General features: G+C 34.4%; 1 protein-coding gene across 18 annotated transcripts in view; it reads right to left on the bottom strand.

The window, feature by feature from the left end:
- The window catches only part of Nrm (neuromusculin), a 395,440-nt gene that overhangs the window by 42,048 nt on the left and 328,970 nt on the right, over positions 1–24,422 (bottom strand). For all 18 annotated transcript variants that reach the window (XR_010309700.1, XR_010309699.1, XR_010309701.1 and 15 more), the window contains exons 5-6: positions 17,709–17,855; positions 3,051–3,208 (exon numbers count right to left, since the gene is read on the bottom strand). Coding sequence is in view for 15 of the 18 variants with exons in the window: in XM_064219245.1 (XP_064075315.1) it covers positions 3,051–3,208; positions 17,709–17,855 (305 nt within the window). In the remaining 3 variants the exon portion in view is untranslated. The remainder of the gene's footprint in view (positions 1–3,050; positions 3,209–17,708; positions 17,856–24,422) is intronic.

The raw sequence follows: 24,422 nt of genomic DNA, 5'->3' as shown, positions 1-24,422 counted from the left end.
GAAAAAATATTAATGTTTTTATGAGAAAATGTGATTCTCATACCATTGGTACAAGGAACAAACACAATCTTGTTAATCCTGTTACTCGACTACATAGAGTCAGTAACTCTTTTGTGGAGCAATGTTTACGCTTCTACAACAGGATCCCAGAAAGCGTTCAAAATGCTTCTGTTGCCAAATTTAAAAAAAATTGTTAAGGAACGCTTGTGTGCGAAAGGTTACTATCTACTATACACTTAGTGAGTTTATGTTTGATAGCACACCTTGGAAATGAAACGATCGCCTCCTGGCTGTTTCTATTCATATACAATTATGTATCTACTTAATTTGACAAAAAAAAAAGACTCGCTGAGTTTCTTACGCCGGTTCTTCTCAGGTCAGGTTGTTCCTTTTTCCGAACCAGTGGTAGTGTTTAATTTGACCATCAATAAGTAAGTGTGATGCTTCTATGTTGAATAAAGGAATTTTGAGTTTGAGTTTGAGTTTGAGTATGTGTAGTTTACGCAGCAACAATATAATTATTTCACTTTACGATCTTATTTATTTGACTCCATATTTATTAATCATTCTTTCATTAGTCCCGTGACGGTACCGTATTTTATGTTTTACCTACATATTTTGTTTGGTAATGTCTTGTAGGGAGAATGATAGTCAGTTCAAACTCAGACAAGCAGTGTATAAAATAGTTACTTTTTGTGTTATAATAGATTGCTCAGATGTAAACAAAAACGACTTAAGGAAACCTGACGGGTCGGATTTTGACAAGCAATATGATATTTACCTTCCTAAACAGAAGTCAAGAGTATTGTCCAGTAATGAAATAATATTTACAGGCCCTACTGTATCTCTAAATAACTATTCATGTCAAAACATTACTATGGCAACAAAACGCGCGTTTAAAAAGGTTAGTGTAGTAAGCGTTCAATCCAACGTACCTTGAAATGGTTGTCGATTTGTTCAAAACTTCGCCCCGTTATTAATTAGTCAGTAATTAAACTTAAAATTGTTATTTTAAGAGAACTCGGGTTGACTTTAAACACAGTCCTTTATATCGTACAATTTGTTTGATCAGGGAAATAATAATGACCCAGTTACGAGGCCAAATGCAAATGAAATTAATGGCGCCCTTAAAATGGGGTAATACTTGTTACAATGCCTAGTTTTCGATTTAAATAATAATAAAATATATGTTTTACTTAAAATATCGATTCTATTATAAACTTTTAAAGAGTGTAAACTCTATTCCAACCATAAGAGGAGAAAAGTCAAGTAAACAACATTTATAAATTAAAATTGACGCGATATCATTGGTCGAGGGCTTGATTAATCCATGATATTCACTATGGATTTGTAAAAAATGGCGTTTTGAAATTCGAAATTGTTATTAGAATTCTGGAAGTAAAATTAAAGTGGATATGAGTAGTTAAGTGTAATAGTATTGTATTATAAATAAATATATTCTTACAAGAACTACCCCCTCCTCAACCTGGACCGAGCGGAAGCACATAAATGTGACAGACTGCTTAGTAACGGGTTTAATGTTCGGTTGTCTGTCGGTCGATTAGGTTCGAGTCTGTTCGTATCGGTCGTGATATTTACTATTCTTATATACTTATTAACTCTCTATGTATTGCAATATTCTTGTGTAGTTGATTAAAGTTATATAATGACGGTAATTGTGTTCGATTATAAATAAATAAAGAAGTATAGATTAGCCACTCGTGTTATTTTTTTTTTTATTAATCTTAGGGTTTGTTAGATTATATTAATCATAAACTCTTAGTAGTGGACAATATTAGTAAATCGCATGAAATACGCAAATGTAAGGTTTTATTATCTTTATTGCTATTTCGATTGGAATAGGCGTACGTAGGCGACGTCACGGGATGTCCAAATGAAAGGTCGCATCGGTTATGGTAATTTATAGTGAAAAAATGGTGTAAAATAAATAAAAACATAGAATGTAAGAAAATAAATACAGACACACACACGAAGCCACACAGTAGTATATGCTGTACACGACACGCACACAAGAGACTCGAGAGCAGAATTGATGTAAATGCCAATAGAAGTAATGTTACTACAGGAATTTCCAGATTGGTTGACGTTTATGGATCCTCCACTTCTTAAGGTCGTCGTAGTCTTAAGTTATATAGCTTATGACTTTCCTCAAAAATATTTTTCAAATCAGATTAGTACATGGATTAACGCGTTCGAACGTAGAAACTATTTGACACTGTTATCCTAACTATTAGCTTAACTAACTGAGTACCCCGTTGGCTAGATATAAGGCCGCAGATCCTGAAGTTCTGGGTTCAATTCCCAGGTAAGTAAAGATAAAATTTATTGGGTATTCTATCGAAAATTTTTCAGTAACAGTCCCGAATTAAGAAATTAAGAAGTTGGATGTGTAAACTCCCGTGCCTCGGAGAGCACGTAAAGATGTTTGTCCTGAACTTTTTCTGGTCTTGTTGGATTTGCCGTCCCATTGGATTGTGAGAGTGAGGGAATAGAGTGCCTCTGTATTTGCGTGTACACTTGTGCGCTATAATGTGTCCTACATAGTTGGCTGGTCTCCTTAAGATTAGTAACCGTGACTGAAATCGGTCAGGACATCATCATTATTATTGAACTAATCATCATGACATTTTGCACACATTTTGTCAGAGGTACAGAGAAGTACACAGAGTACTTTATACCTGACACCCCTCTCCACCGACACACACACACGCAAGTGTAGCTGCAGGGAGTAATCAGTGTTTTTATTAGTAACATAAATTAGCTGTTTAAATGAGTCAAAAGGTCTTACCAAGTAAGTCCTGTTGACTTTGACTGTGTAACGCGACGGGATGACAATTGAGACACTCTTGAAAAGTAGGCTTATGTTAGAGCTCAGCATATGAACGTCCGAAAGGAGGGACTTTCATATGATATCGCGAAAGAGTTCAAACCCGACACGCTCAATGTCTGGGATGTTCTAATTTCGTACGTATCCTAAGAAAAACTTATATAAGTAATGACAATATATATCTACGCGATTCAGAACTTACCTGTATGTTACGATTATCTGGAGTGAGCTTTTGCGTGCCGTTGAACCATTCGATGCTCGCAGCCGGACGTGCTCCGGACACCTTGCACATCAGAGTAAGCAAAGTGCCTTGTGTTGCGTGATCCTTTATTCCCGTTATGGCGATCTTGTTTGGTGGAACTGTCAAAGAAAAATATGAATGTTAGAGATGAATAATATTGACGAACTTGTCACGTATATGTATGTATTATGTTATTATGGTATCATCCTCAACATTAAATGAGAGCCGAATTGTTGTTATTAAAAAATTAAACAATGAAAAACCTGTTTAAAAAAGTTTTTTTTAAATTTATTTTTATGTTCAACAAATAAATATCGTTTCACTTTATTTCAATGAACGTAAAGGTATTTGTTCCACGGAACCAGCTCTAGATTTTTACGAGCTATTTATATCATAAGACGCAACTTTGTATTTTTAGAATCTAATCTTATTTCCACTCGCATTAGAGCAGTTTGATAGAGTAGGCTCCAGAACCTTTTGCTCAAAAGGGAGATCAGGCCTTATATTTACTTGATAGCCATTACTTTCGTTTTCCGGTCAATTATTCAATTGTCTTACCTTAATTTTTTGACGATGGTTATTGCATCATCATTCAGGTTTTGAGCCAAACCTTTGAGCCTTTAAGAGTGCATCACCAGAAAAATGTCAGAATTTAAAGTAAAATATTATAACCAGAAAAAATGTTCCAAAAAACTGACAGATTTGGCATGACACACATGACTGACACACATTTGGCAGACCAGTATATGTCGAGTGGTCGAAAATCAAGTGGTGGACCATTATTATTAACAAATATGCATTTTTAGAATATATTTTTTCCTGCTATAATTTCCATTTAATTTTTATTACAACAAAGCTCTATATGAGTAAACGATACTGAACTGTTTCATCATCCTACATATTGATGTTTTCGATAAAAATTATCAGTATCAAAATAATTCATAAGTATATCCATGAATTATGTTAAAATTACTCGTTGAATTTTAATTAATCGCTGTTAATCAGTTTTATCCTGAGTTAATATTTTGCGTGTGCCTGTAACGGAGGGGGATACAGTCGAAAATAATATAATGCACAATTAAATTGATATCTTGCATGTTAATCAACGAATACAATCTCCATTCTTATTAAAACATTTGCGGAATAATATGCTTCATTTAATAATATCAAAATTATTAATTGGTAACATTACAAATGTCAATATTAACATTGCCATTAAAACCTCCTTTCTTTAATGTTCAAATTCTTTCAAATAACGCTCTTCCAACATCGTGTTGCTGTATTACTGATTAGTGGAATAATTTACATGACTGCCTCTTTGATTTAGTGGATAGTTTATAAAGCCGATGTCCTGATTGCAAATCTTAGATCAGGCCGTTAAAAGGTTTTTCCTTCTGAATACTCTCAGTAGCAGCCCAGGTCTGAAAGTGTATCATCCTATACTTCCAAGGGTTTGTAAATCAATATCAAAATATACTTTATTCAAGCAGGCTTTTACAAGCACTTTTGAATCGTCATTTAACAAACTATTTAAAGTAAAGCTACCACCGGTTCGGAATGTAGATTCTAACGAGAAGAACCGACAAGAAACTCAGTAATTACTCTTTTTCAACATCTAAAAATACAGTCATGTTAGTTAAATACAATTATATATGAATGTTATGTCTCCTGCCTGGAAGTCAACAAGCACTAACTCCACGCTTTTTTATCATCTATATAATCTTGTACATTGATATATATACGTCAGAATCCGATACAGAATTCTCTAGATTAAGCACGAGATGTCAAAAATATATATTTTGTGGATTAGAAATTCTTAGGTTTCGCAAACATACCATTATTTTTGTTATGGTATAGGTCCTTGAAAATGGGCTATCTGATGGTGAACGGTCACACGTTGGTCCTGGAACCTGTTTCTTATGTCGCCAATGCGGCACCAGCCTTGGGAACTAAGATATTATATCCCTTGTGCTACAGGTACACTTATACACTGATACACTTCGAACGAGAATACAGTAATACCAACAACTGTCTGTAGTAAAGTAGTGTAGTTTGACGACCTCCGTGGTCGAGTAGTGTGTACACCGGTTTTCATGGGTACGCTAATCCAAGATGCCGGGTTCGATTCCATAACACAAGTGCTTTAGCTACTTACATTGGGATCAGAGTAATGTATGTGTTGTTGTCCAATATTTATTATTTATTTATTTAAATGTGATGGTAGGGTGGTACCTACCAAGAAAGGGTTGCACAAAGCCGTACCCTAAATCAATCTTGTAACTATGACATATAGTCGCCATATAGGATAACGATTCTAGTTAAGGTCAATGTTCGTACTCCAATAGGCATGAAATATATTATCATATAAACATAAGAAAAATTAACTTCATATTACAACCAATCAAAGATATATTGATGATAAGAACAATATTTATCTAGTTTTATTGTTAATATTTGTCTCGTAAAGCGTGATGTAGACGCCATCTGCTCGACCAGTTAATAATAGCAATCCTTCGGTAATCGAAAAATAATTTCATTATCCCAGTCTCTATCATTATAACTTGCTGGAGATACTTTCAATGAGCGAATAAATGTCATTTATGAAAATATTTGTATCAATGAATTCATTTATTAATAAATAATTTTTGTTTTACAAAGAATTGAAATGTTCTTTAATAAAAAAACGCTCGTGTAAGAATTTTTCTGAGAATGATTTAGAAGTTTTTTTTTATTGAGAAGTATTACTTAATTGTAAAAATCTCGAAAGTGAACGTTCTGTACTTGTGAGTGCTACTGCACAGTATAGATTTTATTATTATTTTATTTTAAGTAGGCAGGCGACCTAGCAAATGGTTATTGGTCACCATAAGTAAGATGAGTGATCATCACCGCCCGTGGATATGACACAAGTAAGAAATAATAACTATCACATTGTCAATGCACAACCAAACTCGGGATCGATGCTACGTCCCTCGTGCCTGTTTGTTACTGGCTCACCCACCCTTTAAACCGGAATACATCAGTTGCTGTCTATCATCCAGACGAAATACCAAAAAAACCTTCCACAACAAATCTCAGAAGCGAAAGTTGTAAAGTAAAATGCAAGAGAGTTGACTAAACAAAGACACAACTTAAAAGACATCAAAAATTCCACCGTACGTAAAATTTACATTTTTTAATTTGATAGTTCCAAAACACATAACAAGACTATTAGTTAGGAATAGATATTGCCTCAGCAGACAGCATCCAAAATCAAAGGCAATCAAAAAGTAATTGACACGCCTAGACTATTATTTACGTTAGGTCTCCTTGAAACGCCTGCGGCCTAATACTTATGAAATAGGCACTGGTCCAAGTTTAAAGATTCCGAATTCCTTACTTCATCACCTCGACTGATGACAGCTAGCTTATTTTGTAGAAATTACGAAAAATGCTATTCTGTAAATGATGCTAAAATTTTTTGGAATGATATTGAGATTTCAATGTTACAACTTGAAAGTTGAATTACAACCTGAAAATTGTGTAACAACTCCAAGCACGAGATGAATTATTAACACAAATCAAGCTAGAGTGGAAAATGTTGTATGGCTTGACCTCAACTTTGGATAAGTTTCACGGATTCCAACCACCGGGCTTATTGGCATTTAAGCTGTGTGTTTCACGTGCTACTACGTATTATTTTATTAAACACTATTATACGAACTAGATAATAAACTGCTGAAAATTTGCTAAAACAGTACTAAGTAGAATAGATATGCCAATCAGAAGGGCCTTTATAGATAGACAGTAAAATATGTACATTTTCAGTCTTGGGGGAGTTTTCCCCTGGATGAGTAAAGGATAGAAAAGATTTTTTTCTATCTTTTAAAGTTATAATGACATAATTTTTTTGGTATCATAAACTGATTTTGGGGCTGTAGAGATGTCCGTACTCTCTCTATGTCAAGTGGTCGTAGTCGATGGAGACTCGGTCGACAGTACAGCCAAGACCGACAAGAAGGAAAAATTAATTTAGACAAATAAAGAGGTCGACAAATAATTTTATATTATATAACTAGAAGCACAAGGGACATGACATCTCAAAAATAACTAAAATCTCATACGGCGTAAATGAATAGACAGTGGTGACCAATTACTATCAAGTGGCCTACTTGACCGTCCACCTATCCGTGGCAAAGGAAGTATATCAACGGTATATAACACGGAAGTATAACACGGTAATTGTTATGACGTATACTGACACGTCAAGTCAAGTGTCAAAAATGACGTTGTAATTGAATAAAAATCGCTGTTAACTTATAATTCGAACCAATCACAAAACCATTGAATGTGATGATTGGCCCATTACTTACACTGTAAGGGGTTTTGACCTACCCATATATCTCAAAGCCAGGGTCGTAGTTACTTGTGTTATTAAATATTATTTTTATATGTAACTATTATTATGAAATTAATCAGCCTTTTAATTACTTTAACAGTCTATAAATTTCCCACTGCTGGGCTAAGGCCTTCTCTCCCTTTGAGGAGAACGGTTGGAACATATTCCACCACGCTGTTTCAATGTGAGTTACACATGTGGTAGAATTTCGTTGAAATTAGACACATGCAGGTTTCCTCACGATGTTTTCCTTCACCACCGAGCACGAGATGAATTATAAACACAAATTAAGCACATGAAAATTCAGTGGTGCCTGCCTGGGTTTAAACCCGCAATCATCGGTTAAGATACACGCGTTCTAACCTAAGCCTTTTAATAATACTACTTATTTGTATATTTTGTATGATATCATTTTCACATTTACAATATTTAGTAAGATCTATGAATGTAACGGCTTTGTTTTTATTTGTGCGGTTTGCATTCATTCTTAGAGTTGCTTCGTTAGTTTATGATTTTAATCTATGTCAGCTTCTGTTTGTGTTTTTGTGATGTGAAGACTTAATTGGTTTTTCTGTCTTTTTTATTATTTATTTATAATGATTGTATGCAACTGTCTCGTTGGTCTAATGGCTAGATATAAGGCCGCGGATTCTGAGATCCTTGGCTCAAACTCTAGGTTTTATTATTTGGCGCTACTCTTTAAACTTTATAGTTTTATAGCTGTATTTTTGAAGTATTTGTTTATTTATTATTGACATCAACCAATCACGATTCAAATTAAAGTGAAATTATTTGACTTTGATCAGAGTTTCAAAAACAGAAGGATTTTTGTAATTGAAAGTTCTCTCAGTGGCCGAATTATATAAGTAGGTATAAGATATAGAATAGTTTTTTTATTATATAAGAAGATTTATAAGTAAACAATGTTAGACTGTATCACCCTCGTCTATATATAAGGAGCAATCATCTTGTTAGAAAAATATAATAACATTATTGTTCGTAATAAGATTATTTGATGTCCAATTAAATAAATACCACAATCCGACTCTGTCGAAATAAATAGTGCGGTCATGTTATAGATCGAGAACAGTCGATATATCGATGTTTGTTCGCAAGTAATCGCTTTAACTCAACTAATGTCCTTGGCAAACTTGGATATTTATTGTTTGTTTAAGCTGTTTTGTAATTTGAGTATAAGAGAGTTGCTTGAAATAGGGACGCTACGGGAAACTGTATTCTATTACGATTTTGAAATAAGTCTCGATCGTATTTGTGTTTAGTGACTTAAATATTATTAATAGGATGTTTTCAACGTACTTGTTGCTGTTTCTTCCTCTTTTAATTGAAATTTATTGTAGAAATACAGGGTATTAAATGGGACTGCAATTGTTGTATGGTATCTTTCTTAATGTTGACTGTAAGAAGTTAAAACTTCTATTAACATCGTCTAGCCTTCTTGTTATAAAAATGTGGGCGTCACAGGATGCCGATGTGAAACATCGATATTGTTGGTTATGGATATAATTAATTATTGAAGAAAATAAATGTAGAGGCAATAAAAATGATAAGAATATCGGGGCAGCAGAGTATTAATCAAATGATAATAATATATAGCAAAGAAGAATCGTCGGAGGGCAGAGAGTGTCGGCGGAGAGGGAACGAAGTTATAATATAGTGTCACGGCATACAAATCTGTCTTACGTCAAAGATGATCCAATAGGGGTTACGCTCAGGCCCGCCTAAACACAGGGTGCAAAGGATACAAAAAGACCGCCGCCACGCCAATAATGATCAGGTCTGAGATCGTCGGTATACCGTCCCAGAAGGTCAACAGAAGTGGGAGAGGAGATCACCTGAATACTGCTTGCCACGTGCTTGTTATACTTAATACTATTTACTCTATCAAAAAATACGAGGAAGCCTATATCGAATAGCCTGACCGAAGCTAAATAGCTGACAGTGAAAATGAAATATTTAACTTGGCGTCGTGACTTTGAACCCGGAGCCTCGGGATTTATCCTAAGTCCTTGGACCAACGAGACGTTGCACTATGTTTTGTATAATCCAATGAGTTTATTTATTCATCATCATCACAATCAGCCTGTATTAGTCCACTGCTGGACATAGGCCTCCCCCAAGGCGCGCCATTGAGCCTGCTCTTCGGCCCTTCTCATCCACGTTTTTGCTGCGCTCTGCTATTTAACCGAGGCTCTGACGAGTGATTAATGGCGGTATAACCATCTAAAATGGCGCAACTAAGTGACAGACCGGTGGCGTCACCGGTGCGAGAAGTTGCCCCCTACGGTCGCCAACCTGCATGCCCAGCGTGGCGACTATGTCATTACCCCACTATGATAAGTCCAATATACCCACGGCTCCCAGTCCACGATTATTTATTATTAACTAGAAATTTTAAGTTTATTCAGTGGTTAACAGTTCATTGCAATTTATTGGAAACGACGAATTCAATCTATCAATTTATGGAAATTTATTAAAACAGAAATAACCCTTGCCATTGTGGTGCAAATATTATAATACTTATTTATTTTTAAAAATACGCAAAGTCCATAGTGCCATGTTACAACTTTGTTTTCATTTAAAGATTCGCGTTTTGAGTTGAACGGGGAATACATTATGTGGCAAAATTTTAATAACGACAATATTATGATAATTTTATTACTATAAGCTCGATTGATATTGAGATCGCAAGTGTAAACCCAGGCAAGTATGAGTGTCACTGTATTTCTTTGGGCTAAATCATTGTTTATAATAAATTGTCGTTTTCGATTGATACGGAGGCCGTTGTGAGAAAGCCTGCCTATGTCAGATAAAAACCTACCACAAGTGTCCATAACCAACATTAAAGTATTACAGTTGAATAAGCTCCTTCAAAATGACAGCCTAGCCCAGCAGTGGGGCATGTAAAGGTCGTTATAAATAAAATACAACTGTTTAATAAACTCATAAATCGCTTGGTGTACATTAGTTAGTTCGAAGCTTATAATTCAAAGTGATAGCACAATGAGACCACGTGCCACGTGTGACGTCATATGCCAAGAGAAATATTACCAATACGCCTGCGGTGTACATTTAGTGGCATTCGAAAGTATAGACCGTTCTCTATATTTTACATATAAGAGCACATTAAGCCATCACTTAGCTCACTCGGAGTACACCGCCGAGCAATTTTCTGAGCCCACCCGATAAATTGCGAGACTGTATTGCTAATAAGTGGCAAGATAGTGTTCGCTAGTGATGTACCTTCTACTACAGTTTATATCGATAAATATATATTTTTACTTGGATAATATTATTTATGATTTTATAAGGGCATAACATACACGTTTTACATATCAGTGTGTATATATGTATTTATTTTTAGAGTTTTATATATTAGTATGTATACTGTTATGTATTGACAATTATTAATTACCGCCTTCATGGTTTTCTATTTGACCTAAAGGTTGAGTGGCAAAGACTGCCTTCACTCTTTTTGATCTTTTTGACTCTGGGCTGAAAACGAACCAGCCCTCCTGTCACCAGTGGAATATAATGATAGATCACAGGTTCAAATTGGGCCAACACCTTCAACGTTTAAGAACTTTACTAATTAAATAAATATAATAAACTATCGCCTTGATTAGGCGTTAAATTATAATGAGGCAATTTCAAACAAGCATTAAAACTTGAGGGTCCGATATGGTTTTTAACTTGCCGAGATAAACTGAGGCTCTTTGTGACAAGGTAGTTTTAATATTTGATTTTTTTTTTGTTATTCATTAGTAATAATTACCTTGATTTAATTGTATATAGTAAGTAATTTAGACTGTTAAAAATAATAATAGATAAGTTTATTATTGTTAATGTGAAACATTTCCGTGGATCTTGTATGACTTAATGATCCTATCTACCGCCGGTCGCTACTCTTGTCTGTGTGTATGTGTGTGCGTGTATGGGTTATTTATTTCAACCTGCCATATCGTTTTATATAGTGGAATGGGTTGCTCTCTAAATTATACTCCTTGACCGAACAGGTCGAACATTTACGATGATATACATTTCTATTTATAAATAATTAGACCTGATATTTATTTTATTAGCAATATGAAAAGATCTTAAAAGAACAGATAATAACAAGACTACTGTTATTTCGCGGTATATCTTACTACCCTGTCACAATATAGCTCGAAAAGTTGTGTTATTTATTTAACTATCGTTGTTATGGGAGGGTAAACCGCTTCGTTACGTAACGCGTTATGACGCCAGTTTCTCTGGCTTCTCTTTCTCTTACGCACATGGCAGCGGTAGGCAGGCTCATCCTCTCTCACTCTAACCCACACTAGACGTATTTCAGACAGCTCGTATTTCGTCCCGAGACGCACACGTATTTTTTAAACATACTTCCATTATGGAGATTACCGTCTCTCAAGTAAAGAATTATTCAAGTAAAAAAATTCTTCCGTGTTAATATGTAGAGATAACATTGTCAATATCAAGATAACAATGACATTTTATAAAACATTTATTTATGTACATTTAATTTCGTTTAAATATATTTACGAAGCGATGTAAAGCTGGAAATATTATTACCATAATTTAACGTCGAGTATTAATGATGATGTTTTAAAATTAAAAGCCGTCTACCATTTCATTATAAACAAATATTACTTAAATTACATTGAATTCAAATCAAACTATAATTATTCAAATAGACTTTTTATGTCATATTGGTAGACTGTCAAATGATACTGATATTACTAAATATGAATATATAATACTGGAAGAAATATTAATAATAATACTCCACCAACCTTGGGAGCTGCAATTTTATGTCGTTTGTGTCTTAAGTTACACTGGCTTACTTACTCTCCAAATCGTCACACAACAATACTAAGCAATACGAGTAGTAGAATATTTGATGAGTGATCAGTACCTACCCAGACCTGCAAAGTTCTACCGCCAACTAATAACAAACAGGCTGAATATTAACCAGGAAATTCTCGTAACACAATTACTCGAAGAAGACAACTGGTACACCATAACAAAGTCACAAAAAAATATCGGAGAAGGTAAATTACATTACATTAGCAGCCTCTAAATTTCCCACTGCTGGGCTAAGGCCTCCTCTCCCTTTGAGACTCTGCATTTGAAGACCTCCGTGGTCGAGTAGTGTGTACACTGGTTTTCATGGTTACGCCACTCGGAGGTCTCAGGTTCGATTCCCGGCCGATTCGATGTAGAAAAAGTTCAGTAGTTTTCTGTGTTGTCTTGGGTCTGGGTGTTTGTGATACTATCACGACATCAGGTAAGAAATATTTTAAGTAAGCCTGCATTTTGTACAAAAGGTATATATATCTATAATATTTAAGCTACCAAACAAGTAATTCAGTATTATTACATTAAAATCACTTATCACAATTTATTTATAAATGAGATATAACATTTTAAATTTCGAATGAAAAATAACCAATTTATTTTGAAACGATAAATAAAACATAATTAATATCGATATCTTTTACATCACTAGCGCATCAGGGGTCGGAAATTTTACCACCTTGCAATATCGACAGGGTCGATAGGCGGGTCGGATGGACGGTATATAAAGTGAAATGATAAATGAATTTGAGGAAGTAACTACTCAAGTGTCACTTTTCGGTACATCTTTATCGATGACGTAATAAATCACTCTGAAGATTTTCACTGTATTTATTTCCTTTAACGTATAGAGTCAAGAAGAGTAATTAATTTAATATCTTTGACATAAATACGTCTAAATCGACGATAATATATCCTGATAATATTTACTTGCTAGGGCTTTGTGCAAGCAGCACACACAGCAGCGATAGTTATTATTGTTGTGTACTGGTTTGAAAGTTGACTGAGCCAGTGTAACAGGCACAAGAGACACAGCATCTCTAAGTTGGTAGTGCATTGGCGATTTAAGGATTGGTTAATATTTATTTTAGTGCCAATCTCTATAAACGGTGATGACTTACCATCTTTATTCCTATTAAAAAAAAAAAAAAACTAACGACAAAATGACATAAGCACGTTTAAGCACCTGACAAGCACTGTACCAATGGATACGTACATCGAAATTATCCGAAAATTTACTGACGAACATCCTAATGACTATTTTGTTTGTTCAATCCAAAATTTGAACCAAGAATCGCAATCTGTAGCCTCAACCAGCCATTGAATAAACGAAATAATTAATTACTAATTTTAAATATTAGATATATAACATATATAATATAGTAAATGGGAGAGAATATGTATTAAAGTGATCTTGATTAGTTCCTAATTAAATGTACCGTCGTATAATTGTGTCCCTTTGAAGCGAGATATCGGTCATGTTATTTGTGTATGACATAAATACAGAGCCTTAATTGAAGCGGCTTTAAATCTACCACGTATAATCACGTTACGATGTCGTTCCGTGACACGTTGCGACGTCGTGTCGTGTAAATCAACGTTGCACATATACATACAGTAAATATTTCCGTCACGGCACAGTTATGTATAGTTATATTATGCAATGTCTAACTTTGTTATACACTATTGCTAATCTTTACTTGATCTTAGTTATCAAATAATAGATTTAAGTTATTTTGAAACGTCAAACATTGTCACCAATTCATAAAGGAGATTTGTCAGGTTGGACAGATTTTATGTTCTCGTTTGAAGGGTGAGGGGAGTTGTAATTAAAGGCACAAGGGATATTTTATTTATTTTACCTTACATCACCTTAGGTTAAAAAAGGATAAAATTATGTGACCAATGTTAATGAGAAATAGAGCCTAGATGGCCCAGTGGTTAGAACGCGTGCATCTTAATCGATGTTATAGGGTTTAAACCCAGGCAGGCACCGCTGAATTTTCATGTGCTTAATTTGTGTTTATAATTCATCTCGTGCTCGGCGGTGAAGGAAAACATCGTGAGGAAACCTGCATGTGTCTAATTTCAACGAAATCCTGCCACATGTGTATTCCTCCAACCCGCATTGGAGCAGCGTGGAGGAATATACTCCAAACCTTCTCCTCAAAGTGGAGGCCTTAGCCCAGCAGTGGGAAATTTACAGGCTGTTAATGTATGTAATGTAATGTTAATGAGATCTGATGATCAATTACCGCCGATTGGCCCACTTGCCCATACGCCAACCATAATTATAAAAAATGCTTTTAACCGTCTCCTCATAAAAATATTACATTAGTTCAGCAGCGAAACCTATTGCGGCGATTACTTATATCTTCTAACATATCAATAAGTCGATAAAATACGACGCCTAACCAAAAATGTACGCGCCCAAAGAGTATTAGCTAAAATAGCTACGGAACCGTTCTTATCTCGTGTCCGGGATAATAACGTCCATTAATTACTTGGTATCAAGCAATGTTCTTAATGAAAATTTATTTCCTCGCGAAATTAAAACGCGCAAAAACGTAAAATATTACTAGGCTGCGACGAATCCGAGGGAGTTAAGTGTAAAGTTATAAGATGATTTAAAAAGGGTGGAAAAGTTTTGGATAATTTTTATTTATGCTTCAAATGTTTTTGTCGTTTTGGATGGTCGCTTTCAAATTCTCGTGTAAGATCTTCTTGAAATTTATCTCATAGATTTAATAATAGCCTCGTTGGTCTAGTGGCTAGATAGTCTAGTGGTACATAATGAGGTCCCGGGTTTAAGCACCAGGTCGGGACAGTAAAAGTTAAGGTATGTTTCTATCGAAATATTCCCAGTTACAGTCGGAAACCTGGAAGCAAGTACACTTGTTTTCGGCCTGCGCCTAAACCCTATCCGATCGTGTAAGATTTGCCATCCCATCGGATTATGAGAATGAGGAAATAGACCTGTGTTTGTGCACTTATTCGTCAGCTGTAATATGTCCTTGGTCTCTTAGTTAGCTAGTTTTCCATGGTCATTAGCAGCCTGTAAGTTTCCCACTGCTGGGCTAAGGCCTCCTCTCCCTTTGAGGAGAAGGTTTGGGGCATATTGCTCCACGCTGCTCCAATGCGGGTTGGAGGAATACACATGTGGCAGAATTTCGTTGAAATTAGACACATGCAGGTTTCCTCACGATGCTTTCCTTCACCACCGAGCACGAGATGAATTATAAACACAAATTAAGCACATGAAAATTTAGTATAATTTAATTTTTCAGCCGTATTAAAATATGTTTAGTAATTACAAAACATATTTTAATAAACAATTGTAATGTTGTAAATAACAACATTACATTTGACCAAGATTTTCTTTGTCTAAGAATTCTCTCTTACGATTAGCTTAACATCATTCTCTCAGATTAAATTAACGATTTATTAACTATTACCAATAAAAACGTTTCATAAATGATATTTCATTCTTTGATTGTATAATATCATCCTGACCGATTTCAGCCAAGGCGACCATGGAAAGAGATTAAGAGATGGCCCTGTGGTTAAAACGCGTGCATCTTAACCGATGGTAACTGGTTCCCAGACAATAAACGAGTTTATAATTCATCTAGTGCTCGGCGGCGAAGAAAAAAATTGCAAAGAACTTGCATATGAAATTCTGCCACATGCGTATCGACCAAACCGCGTTGGAGCAGCGTGGTGGACAGGAGGACTTAGCCCAGTATTGGGACATTTACAAGCTGTTACTTTTACTTTATGAACACAGTAAATCGGTTTTACATAATTCGAGTTAAATAAACTTTGTTAAACTGTTTACTTGAACATTTATTTCACAGTTTAATTACATAACAAATGATTTTGTCCTTTTAAGTAAATTAGAAAACTTTTGTGTAGAATAACGGTTGAAAGTGGATTTAAGTTAACACAAAACTATCTTAGCAAACCGCGACTTATTGAGGATGATTTTATAATATTATAATACACAAATTGATACGTTATGAGATTTCGACGTGTTCGGTGCTAATTATTGAACGTTGAACAAATTTTTATTGGGTGTAATTTTTTTTTAAAAGCCAGTGGTCTATCTAATGGTAAGTTACTTGGTGATAGGGCTTTGTGTAAGTCCGTCCGGGTAGGTACCATGCACTTATCAGAAATTCTACCGCCAAACAGGAATACTTAGTAATTTTGTGTCTGGTTTGTGAATGGTTGTGTGAGACAATGATTAGCCTCAATGTCCATTGATGGTGTTGATCAACTATCCGTCTACCTATTTTATAAAAAAGTGGTCAAATATTTGTAACGAGTTGCTTAAACATTGTTATTGTAAGAAGTATAATTCAAAATAACATCGTAGACTATTTTGGTATTTTCAACAATATTGTTGTTATTTCCTTCGTGCTTGTAAATAGACTTGTTCAATTACAATTCAAAATTCTCAATTTTGTTTATTGCTCTGTGACTAATTTCTTATGAACAAAGAATTTCTGTTTAAAAGAATTGTTTCGTCAATATCTAATTTATTATGATTAATACCGGTTTCAACATTACCTGGCTTGATATTTGATACATTAACTCGATAATCGTTTTCATATTGACTACTTAAATTTTATTACAAATGTGAGTTAGGTAAAATTTGACGTATGTTGATTCGATTATGTCATATGGAATGTTGTTATGGGGTAATACAGCAGATATTGAAATAGTATTTATTCTGCAGCAAAGAGCTATCCTAACTATTTACAACATTGGCCCTAGGACGTCATTATTTGAAAAATTTAAAGAAATAGATGTATTACCGGCTGCTTTACAATATATTTATGATAATATAATGTTTATACAGAAGAATATACTAAAGTATTTCATAAAAGCTGATATACTTACTATTAATACAAGAAATAAGAATAAACTTGTAACCCCTACTTTCCGTTTGCATACGGTACAGAGAACGTTTTTGGGCAATGGTATACGCATATATAATAAGATACCGGAAAATGTAACCAATTTACCATTTACTAAATTTAAAAAGTTTATTAAGGTTAAATAAATAAATAAATTACTCATTAAAATAATACTTTTTAGAAAAAAAACGCCTGGATTTAGACTCGGGTTCCATCACAGGATAGTAATTATTGTAAAAAACAGCATTGTAGATCTGTTTATTTGAAAAGAGCGACTATGCGAGCTTATTGCCGTTTCTTCTCGCTATAGGAAACTTTGCTTTGCTCTCTGCTTTAGGAAACGGTGGTAGTATTTAAATATCGAAGATTCAAAAACGCTTCATTATGAAGTTTACTTGAATAAAATTAATTTGATTTGATTTGATGAAATTAAAAAGAACTTACCTTTGACATCAAGTTTCACTCTTCGCAATATCGGCGAATCCAGCGCTGCAGAGGATACATTGCACGTCAGCTGGCCTCCCAGTTCTGTTCGTGTGACGGTCAGGGGAAGAACGTGTTGCACTGATGACTGGTCGGTTATCGTTCGAGCTGCAAGAAGAATAATTATGGTATAAATAACAATCCTATTGTTATATTCACTAGTTTAGGAAAATTGGTAAGAACAGCTTTTATATGTGCTCTCAGAAGTATATATTTTAAAAAAGAAGAAGTTGCGCTTATCGGTGAAGGAAAATATCATGAGGATATATCGAACGAAAGTCTGCCATTAGAAATTTTGTACAGCAGTGGGATATTAACGAATTGTTAGGTATCTAACATTCCTCCAATCTTTTTCATTGACATCAGCTATGAGTAAAATTAATTTGGTGCTTGCCTTTAAATAAACCAACAAATTATTAAGATCTTTGTGCTCTATTCTGAACGATCAGAATAAAAATGGAAAATATTTTCTTAATTAGAAACAACTCGTATTACTGGCATAATGTTATGGTATAAAAAAATATTTAAAAGTATGGGTATTAGCATTATTTTTGGGACAATTAAATAATTAATGAAACATTTAAAACTGAGATTGGATTGTTTTGCCGACGGTATGAGTTTTGGCTAGCTCATCGTCTTAGTTGCTTTGTTTAACTGGTTCAACAAAAGGCTGGTGTGTTTACAATTCGTTATCAAACCTCGAAAATTCATAAGCTTACATCAGCAAGAGGGTCAGAAATATTTTATGGAGTCCACTGGTACCAAAAATCTAAATTGTTATTAAATAATAGTTTATCCGAGAAGACTCTTGATTGATTCATTATTTTAAAATATCAATGAAGACAAAACGCAATCATAAATTGTTTATGAATTTTCTGCTTAGTGGTGAAAGAATATCGCCACGGTAGCATGCGAAAGCGATCCCGTGGCGCCGGCCGATGAGGTAGAGAGGGTACCGCTGGTTTTTTAGTGGGTATTCCGGTGTACCGTCAACATCTTGGGCACCGGCGAGTCCCACATACACCCGCTTCCACGTGGGGGAAACGCGTAACAGGTTTTTCCAAAAAAAAAAAAGTGGTGAAAGAATATACACTGAGGCACGAGTCTGTTGTAAATCTCACGCATCTGTGACCAGTAAAAGCATTGGCACATTTTTGAAATAAACCTTAAACTTAGTCTCAATATTTTTGCTCAATCTAATGCCCAGCGGTGGGATATAAATAATAAATAAATAATAAATATTGGACAACATCACATACATTACTCTGATCCCAATGTAAGTAGCTAAAGCACTTGTGTTATGGAAATCAGAAGTAACGACGGTACCACAAACACCCAGACCCAAGACAACATAGAAAACTAATTAAACTTTTTTCTACATCGACTCGGCCGGGGATCGAACCCGGGACCTCGGAGTGGCGTACCCATGAAAACCGGTGTACACACTACTCGACCACGGAGGTCGTCTTTTTATTAAGAGGCACTTTACATCCTCGTTATAAATTCTCGTCATATTCAATTGAAACACTTTAATAACGACCTCTCGATTTTTTTTTTCTTAGAATCAACCGTCACATATTACCGTCTATTCGATTAATATTTCTGACTGTAACTATGTCTGGGCAGTGGTGACCATTTCCCATCAGATGGCCCTTTAGGTATGAATTATAAAGATCAGTAAGGTTAGTACACGAATACTGATAATATTTTAACTTCGCTTATGCAAACAATAAATATAAAGGCCACTGTTTTTGAAATCGTTTTGTGATTTCACTAAAATACTGTTTCAAACTTTTTGAATTTATTAGTTGGTTTATTGTATTTTCGTTATTCGCGTTGATATATCTAAGATAGTTTTGTTATGTGTTAATTAAATTGAAGTTAGGGATATGGTTTGACTGTTTGTACTTCGTGGTCACGAAATATGCTGCCATTTAGACTGGACACCCTTTAATTTATATTTGATTTGGACGTCTACCTCTTTAGCATAGTAGCTTTATAACTAGAGATCAGACATGGATGAGAATCAGGGTTTGGTGTAATAAAACTTACCAGTATTTATTTTCAAAAATTCTTAGTCTGGTTAATATTCAGATTGTAGTTAGGAATTTCGGAATATTAAAATCAAAACTATTTCATACTTTGTTCAAGTAGTATAATTTTACAGGCGAAAAACTCATTAGTAAGAATTGGTACAAAAATATATAAAAACTTTATCTCAATTACAGAATTAACAATATCGATGGAAAGAAAATAAAATTGCATACAAAACAAATATTACTTGGTGGTAGAACTTTGTGCAAGCCCGTCTGGCTAGGTTCCACCCACATATCAGGTATTCTACCGCCAAACAGCAGTACTCGATATTGTTGTGTACCAGTTTGAAAAGTGAGTGAGCCAGTGTAACAGGCACAAGGGACATATTAACATCTTAGTTCCCAAGGTTGGTGGGTGGGAATGGTTAATATTTCTTACAGCGCCATTGTCTATGGGCGGTGGTGACCACTTACCATCAGGTGGCCCATTTGCTCGTCCGCCTACCGATATCATAAAAAAAGACAACATAAACACTATAATACAAGTAGCATAGAATATACAAAATTAGCACCAGAAGACAATTATTAGAAGAAGTTAAAAGTTAGTAGTCCGATATATTTTCATGGTGCGGATGCACGGATATCAAACAATGAACAAAGAACAGAAAAGCAAGAAGGATAAAACAGCTATGTAGAAATTAGATAATTAAAAAAATCGTGGTCATGTATATTAAACAAGCTGTACCCGCAACTTTGTGCGCGTTTGTATTTAATTTATTTGGACATTGTAGCGTGACTTTATTTTAATTTTAAATATAATTCTATAATAAAAGGAGCCTAAGTTACTCCTTATTACATCAGCTATCTGCCAGTGAAAGTCCCGTCAAAATCAGTCGAACCGTTCCAGAGATTAGCCGGAACAAACAGACAGACAACATTTTAAAAAAAATATTTTGGTATACGTACCGTGTATACATTCATATGCATTTAGTAAAAAGCAGTTATTTTAATATTACAAACAGACACTCCAGTTTTATTACATGTATAGATTAGTATGAAAACTGACTCCAAGTCTAATAGGAAAAGTATGACTAAGTATTTTCTTCCTTTCTATGTTGTTTTAGTATTTCTCAGAACTCTATTCGGATTTTTGAACGATGCTTCAAGTATTATTGGATCGAGAGAAACACAAAATGTGGTCTCACATTGGACGGTTTCGTGCAGTGTTGTTTTTTAAACGAATTATTTTATTAAAATATTATTGTATAGGAAAACAGTTTAAAACAGTTAAAGAACATCTTCTGCTGGGATAAAAACCGTTTTTCAGCACACCTGAACTTGGAACTTTATCCGCCAAGCTATTCTTTATTAAAAAATATTTTGAAATATTTAGAAATTACGTCTATAGTGTTATTTAACGGCTGAAAATCCTATCTTTATCTTCGACAAGCAAATTATAGGTATTCTCTTCACTTGTCTGCAGATCTTTGGTAATTAGTTATTATGACGACCTTATGCGTTTTACCTCTCATTCCAGTTATCAAAATTAGCCAAAACACTAAAATAAAAATGACTCCTTCTTGCATAATACCGTCAATTTGAAAGAAAAGTCGAGGTCTAGTCCTCACCCAGACCGAATTCTCTTCATTCTTGAAGTGGTAAGTTTTGTGTGCATTATTGCGAGAAATCTGAGTTTTCACACTCGGAATGGGTTTAAATTCAATCATTTATTCAGAGATCTATAAAGTGCTCTTTAAAAGTTAGCAAACTCTTTCGCAGATTTCGAAATATTCTCGAAGAATTTTTATTTCGATTTGAATTTTCACTGTTTTATATCATTTGAATTTTTTTCAAGGAATTTCGTTTATAGAATCGTTGTGTCCGAAGACGTTAAGTAACAGCATGTGAACGTTCCACTGTTGGACTAAGATATCCTCGCCTTTTAAGATGGCTTGGAGCTTATTTCAACGCTGATTCAATGGAGATTTGTGGTTTCGGTGCATATTTTCTTTTATAACCCACTTTTACCTTATTTATCTTTATTGCCATATTTTTGGTTTAGATAAACGTATATAACCTTTATACCGTTTCCGCAAAATCCTCGATTTTTGTGAACCCCTAGTATTTATTTAGTGATGAAATTAAATAAATAATATTCCAAGCTGCTTGCGAAGTGCTCTTATAAATAAAGTAGATTTAACTTCTTGGGAAGATTTATTACTCATAAATATTATTCTTAGATTTAAGATGACCTAGTGGCTCTAAGCCGTTAACCGAAAATTTCAGGTTGAAACCCGTTAATCATCACTGAATTTTGAAGTGTAACTTGTGTTTATTATTCAGTGCAATCAAGGTTCGTGAGGAAAACTGCACGTGTCGGATAAAATGTCGTATATGACTGCACTGCCATATTGTTTGAAGTAGTTTCAAATCTATGAGATCTAGTGGAATAAAGCTGGAACTTTTCTAATTGGTTTGTGTTCTTCATAAAATAAATTAACTAACGCCAACTTTATTGGCACACTTAAATTTAATTCTCACAATGTTCCACGGTTCGTTTGAATTAATCTAAATGTCTTGGGAAATATATGTTCATTGAATTCTAAAGTTTATTATAGTATAGCTTACTTATGTATTGAGTTAGTTGTCAGTAGACGAAAACAGCGTACTGACGGAAGTGTAATAATAACCGTGAGCCCTCTACGACAACTTTGGACCAAGTTTCCGTCAATACGGCTAAAATCTCCAAAAGTTGGTGAGCTTTGAGTCACAGACAAGTCACGAGAGATATTTATTATATTAGGCATAAATAAATACGAACAGTAACAAAACATTAGCACTTGAATCAATCTCACATGGCATAATGTAGTAACGAAATATACATATCACGACTCTCCAAGCGTTAAAGCGAACTAAAGCGCAATAAAATGGTAGGCACGCGTATTCGTGAGCATGCTCTCTAGCGCTGCACATTTGGGCAATTTATCAAACAACAAGGTCAAAAATTTGAGCATAATTATTTGCGTCACGTAATGTAAAACCTACGCACGGCATGCGCCGGCCTCAGCCAGTTCACGGACGCTGATAGTATTTATTAGATTTAAAATTTAACATAAAATATTCTTCGTATTTATATACATATATAAATATTAGCTTTATTTCTTCCGATTTGACAAGATAAACAAATAACCCGTACTCTTTTTAATTTAATAATCAGAAGCAAAACATACCCAAAGAAATCTGAAACTAAAATCGGTACAAAACTAAACAATATTATATTTAGTTTGGAATGTATGGCATTCCGCTATTTCATTGAACTTGGACCAGACATGTAGTCTTCTATTAGAAGCGGAATCTTGTGACAAAGCATGCGGTCCAGAACTCAATTACGAGATGCAACTTCTCTTGTGAATCGCTAATATGGATATGGATCTACGTCCTTCGGATACACAAGCTGATGTGTTACTTTAATTACCCATCTTAAAGTGAAAATATATTACTTGGAAATTGGAGTAATAGTGCAAAAACCTTTAAAAGTACATTATACCTTATGGATCTGAATCATTCTTTGCGGAGAGGACCGCAATTGCAATCAACGGAGAAATCCTGCTAGAATTCTTGCCACCATTTCACGTGGTCTTGATTGGTTCAATTAGTATTTTTACTTTTTTAATTATCGCATAATATTTTTAATAGTGTTGATGTAAATAAATATATTTGTTATATTAAATTGGTCAGGACGATATCATCAGTGATTTCATTTGGAGTATACTATTTTCCATAGCTAAACAGTTCTTGGAGTCATTCAGATAACATCCCCATTTGTAATCCGGGAAAACGAGCCTGGACCCCATAATACAGATTTTGACGTAATATATATATTTATGCATAACTAAAGGGCAATACTTCAAAAAACTCATATTTTCAGTGAGAAAAATATATAATATAATTACTATCATTGAGTAAATTTCCACAACTAGGCAAGTGTTTACTTTCATCGAAGACAATATTTGACGACCTCCGTGGTCGAGTACTGTGTACACCGGTTTTCATGGGTATTCTACTCCGAGGTTCGATTCCCGGCCGAGTCGATCCAGAAAAAGTTCATTAGTTTTCTATGTTGTCTTGGATCTGAGTGTTTGTGGTACCGTCGTTACTTCTGATTTTCCATAACACAAGTGCTCTAGCTACTTACAATGGGATCAGAGTAATGTATGTGATGTTGTCCAATATTTATATATATTTATTTATTTAGCTAAGATTTAAAAAAAATATATATATTCGAAGTTTATTTCATCAGAATGTTATCGAATTGGAACATAATATTTATCCGACATGCGGAACCCAAGAATATTTGCTATGTTTAATTCTCTTGTGCTTTTTTATATTCGCTTTAAACGTTTGTTTATTTTTTGTCGTTATTTAGAAATCTAGTTCTGGATGCAGAATAGTTCTAAGCTCGTTAAGCTTTAGTACGCTATAGAAGCTATAATTAGGTGGAACACAATGCATATTAAGAGATAGAAGTAATGCCGCGAGCTATTTAATTACGAATTTTAATTAATTTTAAATAAACTCAGAGCATCTGATTTCCCTTGTCGCTAGCTCAGGTTTAGGTTCTATGTTTTGTTCTGATAAC

The sequence above is a fragment of the Vanessa tameamea genome, chromosome 27 (genome assembly GCF_037043105.1).
Source record: "Vanessa tameamea isolate UH-Manoa-2023 chromosome 27, ilVanTame1 primary haplotype, whole genome shotgun sequence".
NCBI classification, from domain to species: Eukaryota; Metazoa; Arthropoda; class Insecta; order Lepidoptera; family Nymphalidae; genus Vanessa; species Vanessa tameamea.
This window is presented reverse-complemented; position numbering and strand designations above follow the sequence as displayed.